Consider the following 22,957-nt stretch of genomic DNA (forward strand, 5'->3'; position numbering starts at 1 on the left):
AAATGAATCCTGAGCAGATCACAACCCCTCGATGCCACCACTTCACTTGGATGTAAAAGCAAAGATAACAAGCTCCAAATGGACAAGTATTCCATAAGAGTGAAAAAGAAGACATGGACTTTCCTAGTGGTACAGATGATAGGAATCCACCTGCCAATGTGGGCACATGGGTTTGATCCCTGGTCCGGGAAGGTTCCACGTGCCACGGAGCAATTAGGCCCATGCGCCACAACTACTGAGCCTGCATGCCGAAACTACTAAAACCCGTGCATAGAGTCTGTGCTCCACAACAAAGGAAGACCCCACAATGAGAAGCCCACACACTGCCTCCAGAGAGTAGCCCCCACTCTCCACAACTAGAGAAAGCCCATGCAGACAACACAGGATCCAATGCAACCAAAAAAAATAAATAAATAAAATTATTTTTAAAAAAGAAGAAAGGACCAGCTCCTATCACACAAACTCATAATTTTCTCATTCAAGTTCACCATAAAAAACATGTGTTGGTCTCTAATTTTTTCTTACTGCAATAAGAAAATTTAGTTCTGAACATATAGTTCTGAAAATTTCTGAAATGCCTTGATTGCAAAAAACTCAAAGAAAGGCTACTATTAGGGAGTACTACTACTTATGAAAACAAGTCAAGAACAAATTCTTGCTGTTGAAAGTGTATCAAGTACCTGAAACCTTAACTGAAAGAATGTTTTATAAGTAGCATGTATTTTAAAGCCCAAACTTCATAGACTTTCAGGAGAAGGGCAAGATTTGGAGAAAGAGGGAAGTAAACAACATACACTGAGCATCAGCTATGTGCTAGGCACACTGCAAAAAAATGTTTCTGCTTATGTTTTTATTAAAAACAATCTAGATGAGCTTCTCTGTTTTTAGGATAAAAGTTTGTTATGTTTATTAAATTGTAAATCAATAGAGAAAGCGGTGGAAATACATTGTCATAGAGAAAGCAAACGAGTTCACTATGAAAAAGAGCGTAATTTCTACAGTATATTCATTAATTATTTTCCAAGGCATAGGTTATGAACAAGAAAAATGAAAAAATCAGCTAGGGATCATTCAAGGCCAAGTTCAAGTCTCAATTCCTCCACTTTCTCAGTAACCTTCACCAGCCTTAATCTCCTACTGTTGGTTTTACAGCCAGAGAAACATCTGGCATTTGAACACATACAATTTAGCACTCTAACCAGCAGATCAGACTGCTCACCAACCTTCCTGTGTCTAACTCTTATCCCAATCGTGTCTTAGGGCCCTTAGAAATACGGGTTCACGTCTCCACATGCAGCAGTGGAAAAACATAAAGCTGGATTTCTATCTCACCTTTTACACAAAAATTCAAGATGGAACAAAAATGTATAGAATAAAACTGTAAATGTTCTAGGGAAAAAAACAGAGATGAATATTTTGGCAATTCTAAAGTAAAAAGGGAATGACAAAATCCTGCAGCTGAGAGATAAAGGATTTAGTAATTTGACTACACAGAAGTATTAAATGTCCATATAGTAAAAATACCATAGGCAAAATTACAAGAAAAAAGGCAACCTGGGGAAAGGAATTGCTGTACACATTATAAAAGGCTAATATCCTCTCCATGGGCTTCCCAGGTGTCCCAGTGGGCCTGCCAAGGCAGGAGATGCAAGAGATGCTGGTTCAATCCCTGGGTCAGGAAGATCCCCTGGAGAAGGAAAGGGCAACCCACTCCAGTACTCCTGCCTGGAAAATCCCACGGACAGAGAATGTGGGGGGCTGCAGTCCCTGGGGCCGCAAACAGTCGGACACCACTGACTGAGTGAGCCGTTTCCATACAAGGATCACTTCTGTGGTACAGCACAGTGCATGATACTCCACAGTACCTAGTTAAAGCACTGGCTTTGTTGAGTGGGATTCTTTATGGGTGGCTGGAGCCCGAGGTCCTTCTGCATGGGTCTGGCTCATGTCCCAGTGCCTCTCTGTCATCAGCCTAGGTAATCATCATTGGGTTAGATACTCTGCATGCCAATTTTACCCAGTAATCAACCTACCACAAAAGGGGTGTCCTAGATGTGCGCAGATTCGTGTGCTATTAAAAATGAAGCATTTGGGGGGACCTGTCTAGTGGTACAGTGGATAGGAATCTGCCTACCAATGCAGGGGACATGGGTTTGATCCCTGGTCTGGGAAAATTCCACATGCCTTGGTGCAACCAAGCAGGTGAGGCACAACTCCTGAGCCTATTTGCTACAACTACTGAAGCCCGCAGGCCAAGAGCCTTTGCTCTACAACATGAGAAGTCACCGCAATGAGAAGCCCGCACACTGCAACAAAGAGCAGCCCCTGCTCTCCACAACTAGAGAAAGCCCGCGCACAGCAATGAAGACCCATGGAAGCCAAATAAAAAAAAAACCCTCTTTAAAAAAAAGTAAAAACATAAAAGTATTTTGAACATCCCAGTACAACCAGTTATTTAAAGAACTAAAACCTGTTTTACCAATCTACAGACAAAGAAAATTACCATCTATTTTGATCCTTGAGAATAAAAGCTAAAAGAGAGAGAGAAAGGGAAGAGAGGAGAGAAGAGGAACTCAGGAGCTTGACAACCATATCCAACATCCGTATATCAACAAGTACCACATCGTTCACGTCAAGGCAGGAGTTCTTCTCTCTGGTTTTACTGAGCAACAATCATAGTTTTCCTTAATGCCCAACAACAGGGTCATGGCTGAAGGGCCAGTCAAATGCTGGTGAGTGGCACCATCTGGTGTTTAGTTAGAGAACTACACAAAAAAGCAGCTTCGTGCCAAGGTAAGAAAAATGGGCACCTCAGTGTTACTTCGGTCTCCTAGCTAGGTTAAGCATTAAACATAACAGTACTAATTCAAGGATACAAAGTCCTTTAAGTTCTTGAAAAGAAAACCCAATTTGGGGGAAGAAAAGCTTGTGCTACATGATGTCTTTCTCCAGACTGCAGGGATTCTGGCTAAATGCTTTACTGTCTACTAAGGAAGTCATCATCCATAGATACATTACCTATTTCTTTTTTAAATTTTCAGCCTATACCACCTATCAGGGTATACTTGTTGGATTTTTTGCTGGGTTTCTTTTTTTTTTTTTTTTTGCTTTGTTGTTAATTTGTTGTGTGCTGTAGAACTGTATTTTATTCGTGCTAAAACAATCTTTTCAAAGCTCTAGTAAGTACCTCTTAATAAGTGTTCTAGACTTGAGCTAAAAGAAATACATTCAAGCATTCTTTTTCTATTTTTAAAATAATGAGCACCTCAGCCTCCTCCACCTCGTGTGAAGAGTAACAGAGACAAGTTCTCAAGATTCTGTCCTCAGCCTAGACCTCTTTGGAGCTGCCCATTCACTTGTCCAGCCTGCTTCACGTGTACATAAGACACAATGAGTCCAAAGCTGTATGTGTTAGTGATCCTCTACTGATGTCAACTTTCCTTCCTTGTTTTGCTTAATGGTAAACTCACCCACCCAGGAAACCATTTCCTGAGCACTGACCACGTGCTAAACACCAAAGGAAGTGATCACACACACGACTGCACTGACCCTCGCAGCCCGGGGAATCCAGTGCTACCATGACTGCTATCCCAGCTGAGTAAATGGAGGAAGAGAAGATGCTTAACCACCAGGAAACACGTTGTATCAATTCTCTTTCAGCAAGTGCTCTCCAGTCTGTGTGTGTGTGTTAGTCACTGAGTCCTGTCTGACTCTTCGCCACCCCATGGACTGTAGCCTGCCAGACTCCTCTGACCATGGAATTCTCCAGGCAAGAATACTGGAGTGGGTAGCCATTCCCTTCTCCAGATCTTCCTAATCCAGGGATCAAACCCAGGACTCCTGCACTGCAGGCAGATTCTTTACCGTCTGATCCACCAGTCTAAGCACACCCAACTCTACCGCCAGGGCTTCAGTCTAAATTCACCTTTCACTTAGAGAAAGTGGGTGTGCCTGGAGTTGGTTAGATCTAGGCTCAAATCCCAGGGGCTTCCCTGGTGGCTCAGTGGCAAAGAATCTGCCTGTCAATGCAGGAGACATAGGTTCAATCCCTGGGTTGGGAAGGTCCCCTGGAGAAGGAACTAGAAACCCACTCCAGTGTTCTCGCCTGGGAATCCTCATAGACAGGGAAGCCTGGTGGGCTACATTCCATGGGGTCACAAAAGAATCAGATACAACTTAGCACCTAAATAACAACAACAACAAGGCTCCCATGCCAGCCAGGCCACACTATAATGCTTTGACCTCAAATTCCTTTTCTAACCTCTCTAAATGTTTCCTCATCTGTCTATAAAACAGGGATATTGAAACCTGTCACAGTAGATTCAATGAAGAGGTCATGAACGTGCCAGGTAGTAGGCATTCTAGAGCCCCACATAGTTCAGTGGGCTCCTTGCCTCCACTGCCATCACCTCCTAATCTAACTTCCATAGTTCTTCTTTTGATGCAAATTGAATAAAAAATTCTTCAGCATCTTCCTACCACATAGAACAGTATTTCTGTATGATCCAGGGCCCCCAGTAGTATGTAAAGGAAATTGTTCTAACTTCAGGCACTAAAGGCTTACTGACCCCGCTATACTAGCAGGAAACAATAGAAAAGTGAAATTTTTAAAAATTCCACTTTTAAAGACTTCTCTGGTGGCACAGTGGGTAAGAATCTGCCTGCCAATGCAGGGGACACAGCTTGGATCCCTGGTCCAGGATCGCACATGTGCAACTAAGCTGGTGAGCCACAACTACTGGGCCGGTGCTCGAGAGCCCACAAGCTGCAACTACTGAAGCCTGAGAGCATAGAGCCTGTGCTCCGCAACAAGTGAAGCCACAGCAGTGAGAAGCCCCCACGCTGCAACCAAGAGTGGCCCTCGATCACCAAAACTAGAGAAAGCCTGTGCAAAGCAACAAAGACCCAGCACAGCCAAAAATAAGTAAATAAATGATTGTTAAAAATTCCATTCATAAGAGTGTCAAGAAACGTAAACACTGAGGACTAAATTTAACCAAAAGGGTATATAGCACTCTATAATCAACTATTCGACAATGCTAAAAGAAATTTTAAATGTCATAAGTAAATATACCATGCTCATGGACTGGAAGATCAAGATTAATACAGTTCTCCCTACACTGATCTATACAGATTCGATAGAATCCCAACTGAGTTTTCTGAGGAAACTGTAAAAGGTGACTCTACCTTTTATATGGAAATGTAAAGGACCCAGAATAGCAAATCTTGAAGAGGGAAGTGGGAAGACTCACAGGATCTTATTTGATCATGTCAGGATAGACAAAAAGATCAATGGAAGAGACTAGCAAGTCCAGAAACAGATCCACACATGGTGGTCAACCAATTTTTCACAAAGGTGCCAAGTGTTTCCACGGGAAACATTCAAAAAATGGTGCTGAAACAATTGAATAGCATTCATTCAATACTACATGAAAAAATAAATGAACTTCTATCTCATAAGGTATGTCAAATTAATTTGAGGTAGGGCACAGAGAGATAGTGAAAGACAGAAAAGCCTGGGGTGCTGCAGTCCATGGGCTTGCAGAATTGGACAAGCCTGAGCAACTGAACAACAACAAGAGGCGTAGACTAAACAAAAAATCATTAAAAAAAAAATAAAGAAAACAACTATAAAACTTCTAAAAGAAACCACTAGAAAACTTTATGATCTTGAGGTAGGCAAAGATTCCTCACAGAAGACAAAGAGCACAAATCATAAAAAAATGATAGATTGGATTTCATAAAATGAAAAGTTTCTACTCTTCAAAAGACAGTCAAGAAAACGAAAGCCACAGACTCAGGGAAAAAATACACAATATATATATCTGCCAAAGGACCTGTGCAGAGAATACATTAGGAATTCTTCCAACTCAGTAACAAAAGACAACACAATTTTGAAGATAGAAAAAACCCCCAAAGTTACACTGTATGATTCCATGTATGTAACATTTTGAAGTGACAGCATTTGAGAACTAGAGATCAGGTTCATGGTTGCCAGGAGTATACAGAGGGAAGTAAGAGGAAGGTGGGTATAGTTACAACAGGGCAACAAGGATTCTCCAGTAAAGGAACTGCTCAATATCTTGACTGTTGTAGTAAATACACAAAAGGTGGCTCAGTTGGTAAAGAATCTGCCTGCAATGCAGGAGATCTAGGCTCAATCCCTGGATTGTGAAGATCCCTGGAGAAGTGAATGGCAACCCACTCCAGTATTCTTGCCTGGAGAACCCCACAGACAGAGGAACTTGGCAGGTTACAGTCCATGAGGTCACAAAGTGTCAGAAACGATGGAGCAACAAAGCACTCATGCATGCACACATGATAAAGTTGCATAGAACTAAACGTATAATGTATACATGCCATTAGGTAATGTGTAAGTCTGCAGAGGATCTCCTTGTACTATTTCTTAAGCTGCCTGTGAATCTATAATTATCTCGATAAAAATTTCAATTAAAAAAATGGGCAAAATTTTAAACAGAGACTTCATCAAAGAAGGTATACAGAAATAGCAAAAAACGACATGAAACAAAATGGCTTTCATAAATGGTATTCAAAATGGTGTTCTGGGCAATGATAAAGAATGAATTACTGACAGATACAACTACATGGATGAATCTCTACAGACACTGTTACATAAAAGAAGCCAGATACAAAAGAATACATGCAGTATGAATCAAAACAGTGATTAACTACGATAGGTGGAGGGATTACCTAGATGGGACCCAATGGCACTTAATGGGGTAATGGAAATAAATATTCTATATTTTGACTGGAATCTTGGTTTTAAGGATAGGTGTATACCTTTCTTAAAACTCAATCAGAAAACAAACAAAAGTCAACTAGTTGAACACTTAAGAACTGTGCATCTTACTGCATGCATAACTCAGTAAAGAAATATCATAGTACAGGCAGTTTTCAGTTATGTAAAATTGTGAAGATGGTACTTGAGTGCCTATATTTGGGGGGAGGAATCAATCTAGAATATATAAATTTCAAACTGTCATATAAAGACCATTACATATAAATGTCATATAAAGACTACTACATCTGGCCCCTGCTTTTCTGGCCAGTATTATCTTCTGAATCTCTGCTTAAATATATGCTAAACGACCACTGAACAGTTTCCCTGGTGGCTCAGTGGTAAAGAATCAGCTTGCCAATGCCAGGGACGTGGGTTTGATCCCTGGGTTGAGAAGATCTGCTGGAGAAGGAAATGGCAACCCGCTCCAGTATTCTTGCCTGGGAAATTCCATGGACAGAGGAGCCTGGTGGGCTACAGTCCATGGGGTCGCAAAGAGTTGGACATGACTGAGCAAATAACTTTCACTTTCATTCTACTACCAGAATGAGAACGTTGACAAGCGAGTGCAAATTAATGACTGCTGGTGAGCTGACGTTATTGGCTACTTGAAAGCTGGAGAGGGAGGGAGGTGAAGCAGTTTATCCAGAAATTAACCAGAGGTCAGATTTCTCACATCAACAAGTAGCTCAGAAGTTAGGAAGTGACAGTCCAGAAGATATTCAATACATACAGAAACACCATTTGTTTCTTACTGACTTTTAAAGACTAGTCAATCCTAGGAAAACACCTGACCATAACCCTTCCAGACAAAGAAAAACAAAAACAAATACACTTAGCTGTTCCTTTTGGACACTTACCTATATTCTTTCTTGCTCTGTGATAGAGACAGACCCTGAAGCTCTACCACAAAGTCCTCATGCAATAAACAGTGAGAAACAGGAATGCTAGAAGGAAAAAAAAAAAAAAGGAAATTTGTGTTTTAGGAGGCAAAGAATAGAGGTCAATATCCTAAAATGAAATCTAAAATATGTGTTTTAAACATAAGGGCCCATGTATAATCTCTACTGGGTTTGTAAATCCCACACACTTTCTTGTCCATATGCATTCCTCTGGGGAAAGGGCCCATCTTTTCATCTTTTCTCATGCCCCCAAATAAAGCATGACAATAAACATACCTATCTTTTTCCTGAGGACTCAAGTTTAAAATGATATTGTGCTATGTACCACTATACTGTGATTCCTCCAAGCTGTGACTTTTTCCCAGGTTCTCCTATCATCCTTTTCCCTCTAATAACCTGTTAGCTGTCACTATCAACATGAGGACTCTGGCAACACACTCTACTAATTCACTTCATGCTTGATTGGCCTAAGTTTAACTCCTCCCTTCCAACTTCTTAGTAGGAAAGAATTAATATATAATATTTGAGAGTGAAAATCTAAAGTACTCTCATATGACCTGTGGCATTTTCCTTCTTTTTGCTTATAATCTGGTTACCAGACATATTATAAATGGGTCAAATTATCAAATAACCATCTTTTGAGTCAAATATTATTATACTAGTTTGTATAGCAATATGTTCTTATAAATGGTACTTTACATAAGGGCATTTTCCTTTTCATTTAAAACCAAATCTTATGCTGCCACTAATATTTAATTTCTACAAATCCGAATGTGCTTTCATGAAACTTGAGCTAGGTAATGAACCTAAGAAGCTCCATATACATATGAGAAATTAAACAGTAAACCCTGACACACTGATGTTTATAGCTTGAGAAATTTGTTTGGTCCCTTCTATCTCAAGATTTAACACTAATTTAAGTAAAGTCATTTTGTATTTAATTTAAATGGATCCCAGTAATTTCTTTCAAATGAAAAAACAACTTATTAGAAGGCTAAGAAAATACTTCCTCTAAAAAATTTATTTTCTAAATCTGAAAAAAGGTAAAAATCTTCCACTTAAGTTTCAAAGTGTAACAAAAACACAAGTCATCTAAACCATGTGGGAAAAACATGAGAAGCTAATATATGTGTTGAAAAAAAAAAACAACTTTATTTTCTATTGATATCCAAAGTGTCTTACACATGTAGAAAATGACTTTCCTAAACCAAGTTCAGTAGAAAGCAGGAAAAAATGCATAATTCTGTGATAGTCTAAAATTTCACATAGAAACTGTGGACACCAGATACTATGAAATATTAACAATACTTATGAGAACAGTATTTTCTCACTTCAAAGAAGATGCTTATTATTTCTCGGTCTCAGTTTTTAATTTTGTAAAAACTAGACTGCTGAATCAGATTACTTATGTCTTTTCAGCTTTAATCCCTAATTTGTTTTTGTCGAGTATCAAACTCACTACTTTAATGCAGAGAATCCTGTTTTTAAAGGATCCCGTTAATCTGACTACCAGGGTGTTTTAACATCAAACATTTGGAAACCAATCCGGCCTAAGACTAGGTGTAAAGCTGGAGCCAATTATTTTCTGCTATGTCTGCACGTTCTCAATTATAAACGGGATGGGAGTAATGTCCCAACAGGAAAAGGGACGGTCAAGGCCAGGCCAGTGAACCCAGAACTGAAAAAGCCCAGAAGGATCCAGATGTAGCCAATCCAGATTATAAGCGAGCGCCTTGGCGGCCCAGAGAGGGAAAGTGAACAGCCATGGGTGACAGGGCAAGCAATAGCGGAGCGTGTCCCTAACATGCCGGGGATTACCAACTACTTAAAGGGCCCTGGCTCTGAAGACCAGGAGTCCCAGCTCTCCTAGCCGTTTTGGGCAGCGGGGAGCTGGCGACTCCTCCTGAGTGGCCACGCGCAGTCCCAGGGAATTGTGCCTAGCTCGGAGACCTACTCGGTGGTCCGCACAAAGTTGCATGTGTCCGCCCGGCACACGTAGAAGCTCTTTCCTTTATTCGGGCCCTCTCGGATGCCGGTCTTCAGAAGACATAAAGTCCCTAAGGAGAGAAGGTCGACAACGATTACACCAAGCTAGGCTGGCAGACCCCTTGGACCCTTGGGCCCTGACCTCCTACCATGCTCCGGACACCTAACTACTTCCATCTCGCTCCAGCTTTCCTCTTCTCAGAAGCCACCGCCTCTCCCAACGCCTGCTTCCGCCTTTTTCTCCGCCCTCCTCATTCAAGAAACAATCGTCACCCACCTCCTCCACTCTTAATCCCCCATAATTCACCGCCGCGGTTTTAGCCCCACCCACCCTAACGACTATCAGCCAGTCAGACGGGAAATGTGCTCACCTCCAACCAATCACGGCCGCCCTGAGATTCGCGGCGCGCCGAAATAAAAAATGGAGCGGGGGGGAAACCTGGTCTTTGGGCCGTGGGGCGAGGCTGAAGCTGGAATGAGTTTTGGAGGCTGGCGGGGCTTTCCGGAGGAGGGAAGCTTTGCGAGGAAGGAACTGGTCGACTCTACCTTGCACGCATTTAAGACCTAGAGGCATCCCTAGAGGAAGCAGGCATTACAGACTGCTTAGAGGAGCTCTACAAAAAAGACTCTCTTCTCCCCGAGGCCGAGAGCGCCTAGAGCTTCGCGGTCTTCTGGATGCCTGCCGGGGCCTAGCGCTGGTGGGCGCTCCGCCTCCGCGCTCGATCTCTAGGGAGGGGAATCCCAGAGAAGCCGCCGCCTCAGGAAGAGGCACTGGATTTGCATGTGGAGGCGAAGCGGGGTGCGAGTGAGGGCCGTTGGGGCGTCCTTTATAGCTAAGCGGTGAACTGACCAGTCTGTTGTAGAGCGGGCCTAAAGACTTCTCTAGAACCCCATAACACAGTCCTTACCCATGCACGTCTGTCTTGACAACCTGGTGGGATGCGCAACATTTTAAGGACCCCGAGACTCAAAAGTTTGAGTGAGTCCCCCCAGGTCAGAGAATTAGTGAGTGGGCAGTTGGCCGACGGTGCTCAGAAAACTGCCTCCTGTGTGCTGTACGTTCTCTAGGCACTCAGTGTAGGAGACCTGAGTTAGAAATGTCAAAGTGGAAACAACAGGAGGAATAGATGGCCTTTGGTGAAAGGGAGTTTTATACTGTATATTTTGTATTGTCAGACTTTTTCTATTAGTATGCGTTTGTAATATTAAAAATCGAGGATGTAATTAAAAGAAAGGGGACTATTTGAAATCGTAGTCAGATCTCCTAGTCAACAAAAAGGGAGGAATAGCAATCAGACATGGCAAGAGAGACGGCTTAATCTTACAACTATTGAGGACCATATGTACAGACATATGGTGTGGCGTGTGTAACTGTATTTACAGAGACAGTAGGACAGGAAAATCTGCAAATTCTAGGAAATCTGAGCTATGTGGTGAATGTAAATGTCATAGGGAGCCAGAGGAGGGGAGACAAACCTGAGAACAAACAATTCTTGTTTATTAAGAATTAAACAAGTTCTTAATAAATAGCTTTTTGTATACCCAATGTGAACTAGGTGCTTAGGAAATATACAATCCATTTATTCACATATAAAGTTTAAGACGACTATTCTAACCACAAAGAACTTGCTCAGTATTTGGAGGAGACTGATCTAGCACAGACTGAACACTTAAATAACAATGTGATAGCATTTGAATGCCATGATAAGTGGAGATCCCAGTAAACTCTTAGGACTAAAGATGTGTCTGGAAGCAAAGTAGAGTAAGTTTATACATAATTATCCCTTCTGAAACACCTATAGATAAATGCAGAAATAGGAAAGGAGTAAAGAAACAAATAGTGACAGTTTCATTATACCCAGATTGCAATTCTCGCATTGAGAAAGTTCTATTCATGTATTCAATAAATGCTATATTAGGAGAATTAGAGCTTGAATATTGGATTTGCAGGACAAGGGGCATGATAATTTAATTATTTCGTTAAAAATGCCTTTTTCAAACAAGACAAAATCAGGGCCTCTTAAGTGTCCCATTGAGGAGGGACTTCTTCCTCTGTCAAGTATTCAAGCTAGTGTTTCAGGTCAAACCCCATGAAAGGATGCACAGCCAAATCACAGAATGGGGGATTATTTCTCCCATAAATTTGGTCACAGTCCATGGGGGTGCAAAGAGTCGGACACCACTGACTAACACAGAGAATTATACAATGTGCACTTTTCAAATATATACATTAGTATGTGTATATTGTTTATATCCTTAATTAGCCTATAAACTCTTGGAGAGCCCTTTGGACACAATGTGGTTTATGAACCCTTATTTTTAGTAAAGTTGAGACTTTGAGTTTGTTTTGCTTTAAAACTTGATGTATTCAAAATGAATGCCTAGGCTAGGTCCTAAAGCTCAGTGGTTTAAATCCACAGGTTAATGAGCCAATAAATTCTTTGTGCATGGAGGTGGCCAGATATGAAGTATGTTCTAAATTGTTCTAAAACTCGGTTGTGGTAATAGCTGCACAATTGGATACATTTACTAAGACTCAGGGATACACTTTAAATAAGTGAATTCTATGGTGTCTATTCTTCAGTAAAGCTGTTAAAAACAGTGTATAGGCAATACCAAAACATCTGCAAGGAAAATAAAATCTCAGCTCAATCACCAAAATGTTTCAGCATCCTAAGGACTCTTTAGTTTAGATGGTATTAATCCTTAAGCAGACTGGTTCTCTGACCTGTGGAATAAAATCCAGAGTGGTACAAACACACATTTTAATTCTTGGGAAATAAAGCAGTTGTATATTATCTGGTCAGCATTGTGCTGGGTGGCATATATTAACCATGAAAAGTGAAGTTGCTCAGTCATGTCTGACTCTTTGCAACCCCATGGACTGTAGCCTACCAGGTTCCACTGTCCGTGGGATTTTCCAGGCAAGAATACTGGAGTGGGTTGCCATTCCCTTCTCCAGGAGATCTTCCCGACCCAGGGATTGAACCCCAGGTCTCCCGCATTGCAGGCAGACGCTTTACTGTCTTAGCCACCAGGGAAGTCCCATTAAACTTGAAAGGCATCTATAAGATACTGGCGGTGAGGGTATCAGCTGGAAGTCACCCCTTGACTTTCTTGTCACTCTCTGGTTTTTCAGTCACTAAGTCATGTATGACTCTTTGTGACCCCATGAACTGCAGCACGCCAGACTTCCCTGTCCTTCACTATCACCTGGAGTTTGCTCTAACTCATGTCCATTGAGTGAGTGATGGAAATAATCAGCAATTCTAAGTTTTAAGTTATTTGTAAAATTCACGTTCTATGCAACTGATGCCTCCCAAAATCTTGGCTTTCTCTGCCCACCAAAGCCAAATAAAAAGTATGGAGAGAGACTTTGGAGGAAATAGAAAGGTGGCTTTAATCCTCAGCATGTGGAGGGGAGACAAAGGAGACTCAAGCGCCCCCTCCATGAGGAATCTGGGAGATTATATGGATGAAGGCTCGCAATCAGAGGTTGGTGATGAACAAAGCTGTTCAAAGCTGTAAGGATCTTTTCTTTTTCCTCTTGCGTTGTTTCAAAAAAATGGCCACAGGCTGGCGTCAGGTAGCCCGGTAATTGGGTCCATTGTCTTCTGTGTATTGTACTGTGGCCTTCTTTCTATTGATATAATGCAAAAAGAGAAAAACTACAAGGGATGGTCTCCAAGAGAGTGCTGTAAAGGGGAGCACCAGATATAGGATGTAATTAGCATAGAGTTAAAAGAAGTAGGTGCAGAATGTAGCCCATGCAGCGCTAGAGGGCAGAAAAGCAAACTGAAGTTATAGACAATAATTAGGAGTGGTTAAAGTAAAAACTTGGAATGACCAGGCCTGCTCACTGTTCTCTCCATCTTCTTTGTTCTCAGGAAAAGAATAGAACAACTTATTCCTCTTTTTTTCCTTTTCACTGTTTTAAACGTTAAGTTGTCCAAATATGCCTCTCCAATTAGCAGATAATCTAAGTTTATTTCAATTTTATATCCCTCTGGGCTTTTGCTTATTGCTTTGGGGGGGGGGGGGGGGGAGGGATAACTAATTTTAAAGAGTAGGTAAAGGATGTTTTGTCCCTGTGAGGCATATTTACTATAGGGAAGCAACACTGTAGCCTACTCCTGCAGTGTATTTTGAGCTAAGTGCTTTTAAAAAAAAAAAAAATTTACTTATTTTTGGCTGTGCTGGTCTTTGTTGCTGCATGTGGGCTTTTTCTAGTTGCAGCGATCAGGGGTTGCTCTCGAGTTGCAGTGCGCAGGCTTCCCTTGGCAGTGGCTTCTCTTGTTATGGAGCACAGGCTCAGTAGCTGTGGTTCCTGATCTCTAAAGCATAAATAGGCTCAGTAGCTGTGACACGTGGGTTTAGTTGCACGAGGGACCTTCTGAGAGCAAGGGCAGAACCTGTGTCCCCTGCATTGCAAGATGAATTCTTAACCATTGAACCACCAGGAAAGCCCTGAGATAAGTGCTTTTACAGACAGCACTTATAAGTGGTTTTAAGTCACACAGCTACCCTGGGGGCAGGTATTCCTTTATCCCCATTTTAAAGAATGGAACACCAAAGTTTAGAGAGCTACTAGCCACTTTCTTACAGAGCCCCACTACTTGAACTTTGGAACCAAAAGATTAATCTTGTCCTGGCTCAGAGTCACAAAGCTGACATCAGACAGATCAGGAACTGGAAGTCACTTTAGAGGGACTCCTATCCCAGTTCTTGCCACCACAGTATTTTTAGGAAGCATAAATTATTCAGTGATTCATTCAGACATTTAACCTATACATAGCCAAGCATGCAAATATTTGTGTTATACAGATGCAGCTCAACAAAACCAAGGAAACAAAACAAATCAAGTCCTGCTGTTTTGTAAATGATCACTAGGTAGCAGCATATTAACATAAAAACCAAACACAAGGCCCACTTCTGTTTTCACGCTCTTTAGTGATAAGCAGTGGTAATTCAGTTTCATTTTATTTCGTGCCTTTCAAATATATGACCGCTTTAAACTTTACCATTGATAAAGGCATAGTCAAGATGAGAATATAGTGAGGACAAATTTGGTTATTTGGAAAAGGGAAGAGATTTTATAAATTCTTTTGTTGTGCCAGTATTTTCTATTAGGTTCCAAATGTCACCTGTGTTAAATTATTATCCCCAAAATGGTTCAAACCTGGCACCCCTTCATCTATTTTTGTTTTTCATTAAGTATACTATTCAGTACTTTTAAAAGTAAATTTATAAAGTTGTGCAACAATCACCACAATCTAGTTTTAGCACATGTCCATCATCCCCAAAACTTCCCTCAAACCTGTGTATAGTCAACGGACACAGCACCCTTGTTCTCAGTGAATTGAAGGTTTCTGCTTCATCTTGAGAAAGAATTCAGAGATGTAGCAGGGAGATTAAGACTGTAAAGTGAGAATTTATTTAAGCCAGAATGTGCTCTCAGACGGAAAGCAGGCAGACAAGTGAGGAGCTGCTGTCCTGGGTTTCTGTGACAAGCCAGTTTTGAGGGGCATACAAATGAAGGGACGGGATATTTCACTGGAGAAGGAGGAGTTCGGGGATCACACTGTCGTCTTCCCTGATTTTCATCCCAATTCCATCTTCCCAAAGGGAGGAGAGATTTTTGTCTTTATAGGAGTGTTGGGCTTCCTCGGTGGCTCAGTGGTGAAGAATACATGGGTTAGATCTCTGGTCTGGGACGATTGCACATGCCACAAGCCACGCACCACAATTACTGAAGCCCACGCACCCTAGAGCATAGCAAGAGAAGCTGCCACAGTGAGAAGCCTGCCACAACTAGAGGGTAGCCCCTGCACGTCAACAGAGACCCAGCACAGCCAAAATTATATAAATACATAAAATTTAAAAAAGAAGAAGCATCACCTGGTCAGTGCATGATGGGCACTTATCTGCAAGGCTAATTTTATTGTAATGAGATCATATTGAGCCACAGGTCACATTCCTATGCAGGAGATTGCCACCTTCCCTCACCTTTCTTTGCGTGCTTCCATGACACTTATCATCCAACATCCTGTGTATTTCCTGTCAGTCTGGAGGATTCTGCTTTTCTTTGTCTGCCCCTGGACCCCTGCTGTTTACAAGCTGCCACCCGGCCCCTTCCCGCATTTCTCTGCTCATACCTGGCTACCCGCCTGCTCTAAGACTCCCAGCACCAAGGCCCCCACTGACCTGCTCTCTGTGTTTATAAATACGCCTTCTGGGAACATCTCTTATAGGTAGAGTTTAGGTGTGTAGTCTGTTGCCTCTGTTTTCTTTCATTTAGCACAAGGTTTTGGAGGTTCACCCATGTTCTAATGCACGTCAGTGTTTCACTCTTTATGACTGAATAATATTCCATTATTTTCATCACCAGTTGATAGATACTTGCATTGTTTTCCCTTTAGGTTTATTAGGAATAATGTTGTTATGAACATTTACAAGTCTTTAGGTGGGCATTTGTTCTCATTCCTCTTCTGTAGATACCTATGAGAGGAATTGCTGGTCAGGTGGTAAGTTTATGTATAACTTTTTAAGAAATGACCAAGCTGTTTTCCCAGTGGTAGTACCATTTTATAATCCCAGGAGCAACGTATAAAGGTTCCAAGTTCTCCACATCCTTACCAACACTTATTATTGTCTTTCTTTTTTATTATAGTCATTCTAGCATCTGTGAAGGGGTATCTTATGTTGGCCTTATTGTACATTTCCTAATGACTACTGAGGTTGAGCTCCTTTTCACATGCTTATTAGCCATCATCTTCCTCTTTTATGATGGTCTTGAAAGGCTTTTTCCTTTAAAGGTTTGTATGAAACAAACCAAAAAGCAAAAATGACATTTGCTGTTGTTCAGTTGCTCAGTCATGTCTGATTCTTTGCGACCCCATGGACTACATACAGCACGCCAGGCTTTCCTGTCCTTCACCATCTCCCCGAGCTTGCTCAAACTCATGTCCACTGAATCCTTGATGCCATCCAGCCATCTCATCCTCTATCATTCCCTTCTCCTCCTGCCTTCAATTTTTCCCAGCATCAGTGTCTTGTCCAATGAGCCAGCTCTTCGCATCAGGTGGCCAAAGTATTGGAGCTTCAGCTCCAGCATCAGTCCTTCCAATGAGTATTCAGGACTGACTTCCTTTAAGATTAATGGTTTGATCTCCTTGCAGTCCAAGGAAGTCTCAAGAGTCTTCTCCAACACCACAATTCAAAAGCATCAATTCTTCAGCACTCAGCTTTCTTTTTGGTCCAACTCTCACATCCATACATGACTACTGGAAAAACCATAGCTTTGACTAGACGGACCTTTGTTGGCAAAGTGATGTCTCTGCTTTTTAATATGTTGTTTAGGTTTGTCATAGCTTTTCTTCCAAGGGACAAATATCTTCTAATTTCATGGCTGCAGTCACCATCTGCAATGATTTTGGAGCCCAAGAAAATAAAGTCTGTCACTGTTTCCATTTTGCCCCATCTACTGCCATGAAGTGATGGACCAGATGCCATGATCTTAGCTTTTTGAATGTTGAGTTTGTTTGTTTGTTTTTTTTTTGAATGTTGAGTTTTAAGCTAGCTTTTTCACTCTCTCCTTTCCCCTTTATCAGGAGGCTCTTTAGTTCCTCTTCACTTTCTGCTATTAGAGTGGTGTCATCTGCATATCTGACATTCTTGATATTTCTCCCAGCAATCTTGAGTCCAGCTTGAGCTTCATCCAGCCTGGCATTTCACAAGATGTACCCTGCACATAAGTTAAATAAGCAGGGTGACAACATACAGCCTTGACGTACTCCATTCCCAATTTGGAACCAGTCCATTTTTCCATGTCTGGTTCTGTGTGTTGCTTCTTGACCTGCATACAGGTTTCTCAGGAGGCAGGTAATGTGGTCTGGTGTTCACACCTCTTGAAGAATTTTCCACAGTTTGTTGTGATCCACACAGTCAAAGGCTTTAGCACAGTCAGTGAAGCAGAAGTAGATGTTTTTCTGAAATCTCCTTACTTTTTCCGTGATCCAACAGATGTTGGCAATTTGATCTCTGGCTCCCAGCATTTTCTAAATCCAGCTTGTGCATCTGGATTTTCTTACTTCATGTCCTGTTGAAGCCTAACTTGAAGGGTTTTGAGCATGACTTTGCTAGCATGTGAAATGAATGCAATTATGCAGTAGTCAGTACATTCTTTGGCATTGTCCTTCTTTGGGATTGGAATGAAAACTGACCTTTTCCAGTCCTGCGGCCATTGCTGAATTTTCCAAATTTGCTGGCATTAATTTTTATTAACTCAAGGAGACCAAAGAAATATTAATGCATAATGTTAATGTTTGTATAATGTTAAGTAAGAAAACTGAATATATACTGTAATATAGTTCTGTGGGGGAAAAAAAAGAAATATATATATATATATTTTGGCTGTGCCACCACATGGCATTTGAGATCTTAGTTCCCTGACTAGTGATGGAACCGATGCCCCCTGCAGTGGAAGTGCAGAGTCTTAATCACTGGACCACCAGGGAAGTCCCCTGTGAAAAATATTTTAACAACAAGCTATTAACTTTTTATAATTGAAGTATAGTTGATGTATAATGTCATATAAATTACAAGTGTACAATATAATGATTCACAATTTTAAAAGATTATACTCTATAGTAATTATAAAATGTTGGTTATATTCCCCGTGTTGTACAATATATTCTTGTAGCTTTTTAAAAATATTTGTATAATTAGTTTATTTATTTGCCTGTGCCAGGTTGGGTCTTATTTGCAGCATGCAAACTCTTAGTTGTGGCATGTGGGATCTAGTTCCTGGACCAGGGTTCAAACTCAGGCTCCCTATATTGGGAGCTCAGAGTCTTAGCCAGTGAACCACCAGGGAAGTCTGCCTTGTAGCTTATTTTATATCTAATAGTTTGTACCTCTTACTCTCCTACCCCTGTGTTGCCCCTTACCTCTTCCATCTTTTCACTGGTAACCACTAGTTTGTTCTCTATATCTGTGAGTCTGCTTCTTTTTTGTTATGTTCACTAGTTTGTTGTATTTTTTAGATTCCACATATAAGTGATACTGTTGTAGCCGTGCGTTCTGGGAAACAAACTCACTCAGAAGGACGATGCAGATAGTGGAGTGCAGTTTATTACACCGGCGGGCCCAAGGCAGAGTCTTCTCTTTGCCAAGGACCCTGTCCAGCATTTGTGAAAATCTTTTATACCCCATGTGTACATGTCCAAACCCACCACCCCAAATTCCTTGAGAGTTACATAAATTAAGGAAGGGTAAATACAATTCCAATAACCCCATCACTCATATGCCATGTGCTCAGACAGTTAAACGATTAGCCAATAATCAATAAGCACGAGGTTACACTCTGACAGGTACAGAAGAATTTATGGCCTGTCTGGAGGAAGGGGTGATTAGTGTATGTGTTCTCTTAGGCGATGAGTAACCTGGATCTGATCTTCAAGATTCCCCTGTCTGGAGGGGGTCTTATCCTTCTGTTGTCGTTTCCATAGACACTGAACACAGAGTTCAGAGTCCACTGGAGAGGTGGCCGAGCATGATCAGCATGGACAGGCCTGAGATGGAGTCCAGGCCCTATGCATTCCTTCTTCAATACCTACAATGTTTTTCTCTGACTTACTTTGCTTAGCATAATACCATCCAAGTGCATCCAGGTTGCTGCAAATGGCAAAATTTCATTCTTTTTTTATGGCTGAGTAGTGTTCTATTTGTGTGTGTGTGTGTGTGTGTGTGTGTGTGTATCATATCTTCTTTTAACTTCTTTTAACAAACTGTTCACTTTTAGGACTATATTCCATTTACATACCTCTGAGAGATTGGATTGGGTGCAGTTTTCATTTTATACAGCTCATATGTATTGCTCTTATGACTTAGAAAAAATCCAATAAAGATCTTAAAAGCAGACACAAAGGAAAAATAACAAAGAAATACACAAAATTAATAATGATGCCAATTGAAGGTGGAAGGATTATTGGTAGCTTTTTTCTCTTTCTCCCCCTTTTACTATACAGCCTGCAGTGTTATGATACTGTTGGGTAAAGTGACTGTGAGAACCACATCTCCACGCCTCACCACAGCCCCTCATGAATTTGCTTAGTTCTCAATCTAGCTATTCAATCCTGACCTTCCAGTAATTAATCCTTTATTTTATTTTTTAAAATTCATCCCACTTCCTTCTTGGTATCTAATTTCAATTTTATAGCAAAATCCCTCTTCCCTTAACTCTATTCTAGTTATTTTGCTTAATTCTAACCATATTCTCAGCTCCAATTCTAAATATTACTAGAAAGCAAGCATATTTCTCACTTGTTTTCTAAGATCTTTACCTCTTTAGAAATTATAGACAACCTAGAGTCTCAAGGTATCTGAGGCTCTGAACTTGTTTGCTGGAATTCACCCTGAGTTACACTTCTTCTGGAAGGCAACAAATGACACTAGGGTAGATTCCATGTTCTCAGGTTGAGAAGGAATACACTGCCCAGTGCTCCAGAGGCTTCCGCCATGGTGTCTTGAGCCTCAGTAGAGGCAAAAGTAGTGGAGTGGTTGCCATGCCCTCCTCCAGGGGATCTTCCTAACCCAAGGATCGAACCCACATCTCTTGTGTCTCCTGCATTGGTAGGCAGGTTCTTCACCACCAGTGCCACCTGGGAGGCTATGAAGGGCCTTCCTGATTGATCTCTGTCTCAGCACCCTCTTTGTAGTCAGTTGTCTACTTACCTGTTGATGGTCTGTCTCCTCCATTGATCACATAGGGAGGTGCCAAGAGAGCAGCTTCTTTTCTGCTCACCACTCGCTATATACACAGGACATAGAATTTCAGTATATACCTTTCAAGTGAAATAAGTTAAACCATAGAGTGGAAGAGACCCCAAAGTCACCTAGTGTGTCCTCCCAATTCCCTCCACATCTTTCCTAATGAGTTCAAGGTAGAAACTTCGGGTCACAGCAAATGCTGTATTTGGATATCTCAAAATGTCAATTAATTCTAAAGTATATTGAGTAGAAATCTGTCTTTCTGTCTGAAACTTCCCTTTACTTGTCATCTGGAGGTACACGTAATAGACTTAATTCTTTTCAATGTCACTTTCAAATATTTGAATATGACTGTCTCTTCCTCCCCACACTCCACACACATTCTCATTCCTCAGAGACACTGCTGTCACTGCTTCAATTACTTCTCCCCCCACCAGGCCCCCTCACCAGCATTTTTCAATGAATGTTTTCTTAACTTGAGGCATCTCAAATAGAATTCAATATGAATACTGTGGGGTAATTATCTCCCCTTTTTTTTTAATATGACCACTTTATTTATGTAGTAAAAGCTGCAAAAATTATTTTCTCTCTTTTCTAACAAATGTCATGCTAGTAATTTGTATCAAGAGTGCAATCAGCCAAAACCACTCTTTTCATTTCTCATACATGTACTCAAGTCTCCCTTACCTGGTGCATCTAATTGTTTGAACTTAACTATGGCTTCCATCTTTCATCTTGTTAGTTCTGATCTGTCATTCTAACCTGTCTAGATCTCTTTGAATCTTGTTCCTGTCAGCTGACTTATTAGTGCTATCTCATGACTGTGTGTCAGCTGAACCCTTGACAGGCCTGCTCGTTTTGACTTCATCCAAGTTGCCAGGAAAAATGCTGAACAACGCAGACACATTAGCACAACCTGGACAGATCTCTTCCAGGTAAACATGGCACCTTGGACATCACACTTTGGGTTTGGTCATTCAGTCAGGCGTGGAGTCTCATTAAAGCATATTGCTCCTTTTTGTTCAAATGCCTCACTGAAGGTCATTCACGTTCTATCTGGATAGCTATCCCTTGATGTCCCAGCCTGCAAAGCTTAGCAGAAAAAGAAGTGAGGTGAATCTGGGTGACTTTTTTTTTCTTGGTGAGCAGCACAGGAAGCAGCCTAGAAGCCGCAGGGGGATGTGGTTCTTCAGGATGAAGGCTTGTGCTTTGCACTGGCCTAGTGATTCATTCAGTCAGACCATCTCCTGTCTCGTTGATTTGCCTCACAGCACCTCTCCCTTCTCACTTCTTATCAAATCTGCCACCTGCTTCTCTCTCTTGGTCCTCTCTCAACATTTACATGCATTTGGATGAAGGCTAGGAAGTTCTAAGGGAGTGATTTGCTATAGTCCAACGATGAGAAGAAGAAGAGCTAGTAATCCTTTTGATGAAGATCTGAGGCAGCCGTCCTGGGTAGCCCAGGACATCCCCTTCAAAAGATGTAGCTCTTCCTAGCTCTTCAGTTCTTTATACTTTCTCACCCTCCCTTTCCTGGACTGACTCCCACCTTACTCTAAGCAGAAGTTGATGGGTCTGTTTCCACACACAGTAGACGGAACTTTCTCTACTATTCTAGAGACACAGTGAGCCTTGCCTCGGGGCTGTGGGACTGCTGCCTCCCTTGGCATCTGAAGGGTTTCTTCCTGAAAGCTTTTTCCTTCAGAAGCCACCAGCACCTGGTGCAGGGCATCAAGAGAAGAGCTTGGGTGGGGCCGGGGCTGTGAGGCTCTTCTTTCTGTAGTTTGCGGCTTTAATTTCTGCTTTCTTGCTCCATATGCTAATTGCCCATTTCTTCTCTCCCATTCCTCCTTTTTCTTCATTTTCACCCTGCTACCCCTCCTCCAAACTTTTGGTCCAGAAGAGACAAACCCAACATTATTGATTGGCTGTGGAAGATGATCTTCCAGCTTCTGTATATTCTCACCCAGAGCTCTGCAATAAGCAGTCTCTTTTCAGCCTGCAACTTTTTTCATGATGTCACCATACCTGCCACTTCAGTCATCACCTATTTGTGATGGAAGAGCTGAAACATGGTGAAGTGGGAGGGGGGAAAATGCTGCAGGTTTGAATGGCTTTGCTTCTAAGTTGTACACCCTACCCATGTGTGTGCATGTGCAATAGAAAACACCAAACATGTGGCGCTCAAATAACTTTCTCCCTCTGACACATGCAAACAGGCATGAAGAACACAGGTACAGGGCAAACCACAGTTCAGGTCATCACACTGCACTGTCAGTTCTGCTGGGGGCTCACCTGTGTTCCCTCGAGTTCTTACGATGAAGCTCTACCTCTTCGTGTGAGGGTATTTGGAAATGGGGCCATTGGGAGATAATTAGGTTTAGATGAGATCATGAGGGTGGAGCCCTCGTGATCACATTAGTGTCCTTTTAAGAAGAGATACCAGAGAGCCTCTGTCTGTCCATCTCTTTCTCTCAGTCCTATGAGGACACAGTGATAA

The 22,957-nt window shown here is 41.6% G+C and overlaps 1 protein-coding gene across 2 annotated transcripts in view; it reads right to left on the minus strand.

The window, feature by feature from the left end:
• TTF2 (transcription termination factor 2) overlaps positions 1-9,948 on the minus strand; it is a 49,148-nt gene extending 39,200 nt beyond the window's left edge. For both annotated transcript variants that reach the window (XM_043877452.1, XM_043877453.1), the window contains exons 1-3: positions 9,837-9,948; positions 9,656-9,758; positions 7,660-7,746 (exon numbers count right to left, since the gene is read on the minus strand). In XM_043877452.1, coding sequence (XP_043733387.1) covers positions 7,660-7,746; positions 9,656-9,758; positions 9,837-9,864 — 218 coding nt within the window. In that variant the 5' untranslated portion in view covers positions 9,865-9,948. The remainder of the gene's footprint in view (positions 1-7,659; positions 7,747-9,655; positions 9,759-9,836) is intronic.
• Between the last annotated feature and the right edge of the window lie 13,009 nt (positions 9,949-22,957).

The sequence above is a fragment of the Cervus elaphus genome, chromosome 20, assembly GCF_910594005.1.
Source record: "Cervus elaphus chromosome 20, mCerEla1.1, whole genome shotgun sequence".
Lineage (NCBI taxonomy): Eukaryota > Metazoa > Chordata > Mammalia > Artiodactyla > Cervidae > Cervus > Cervus elaphus.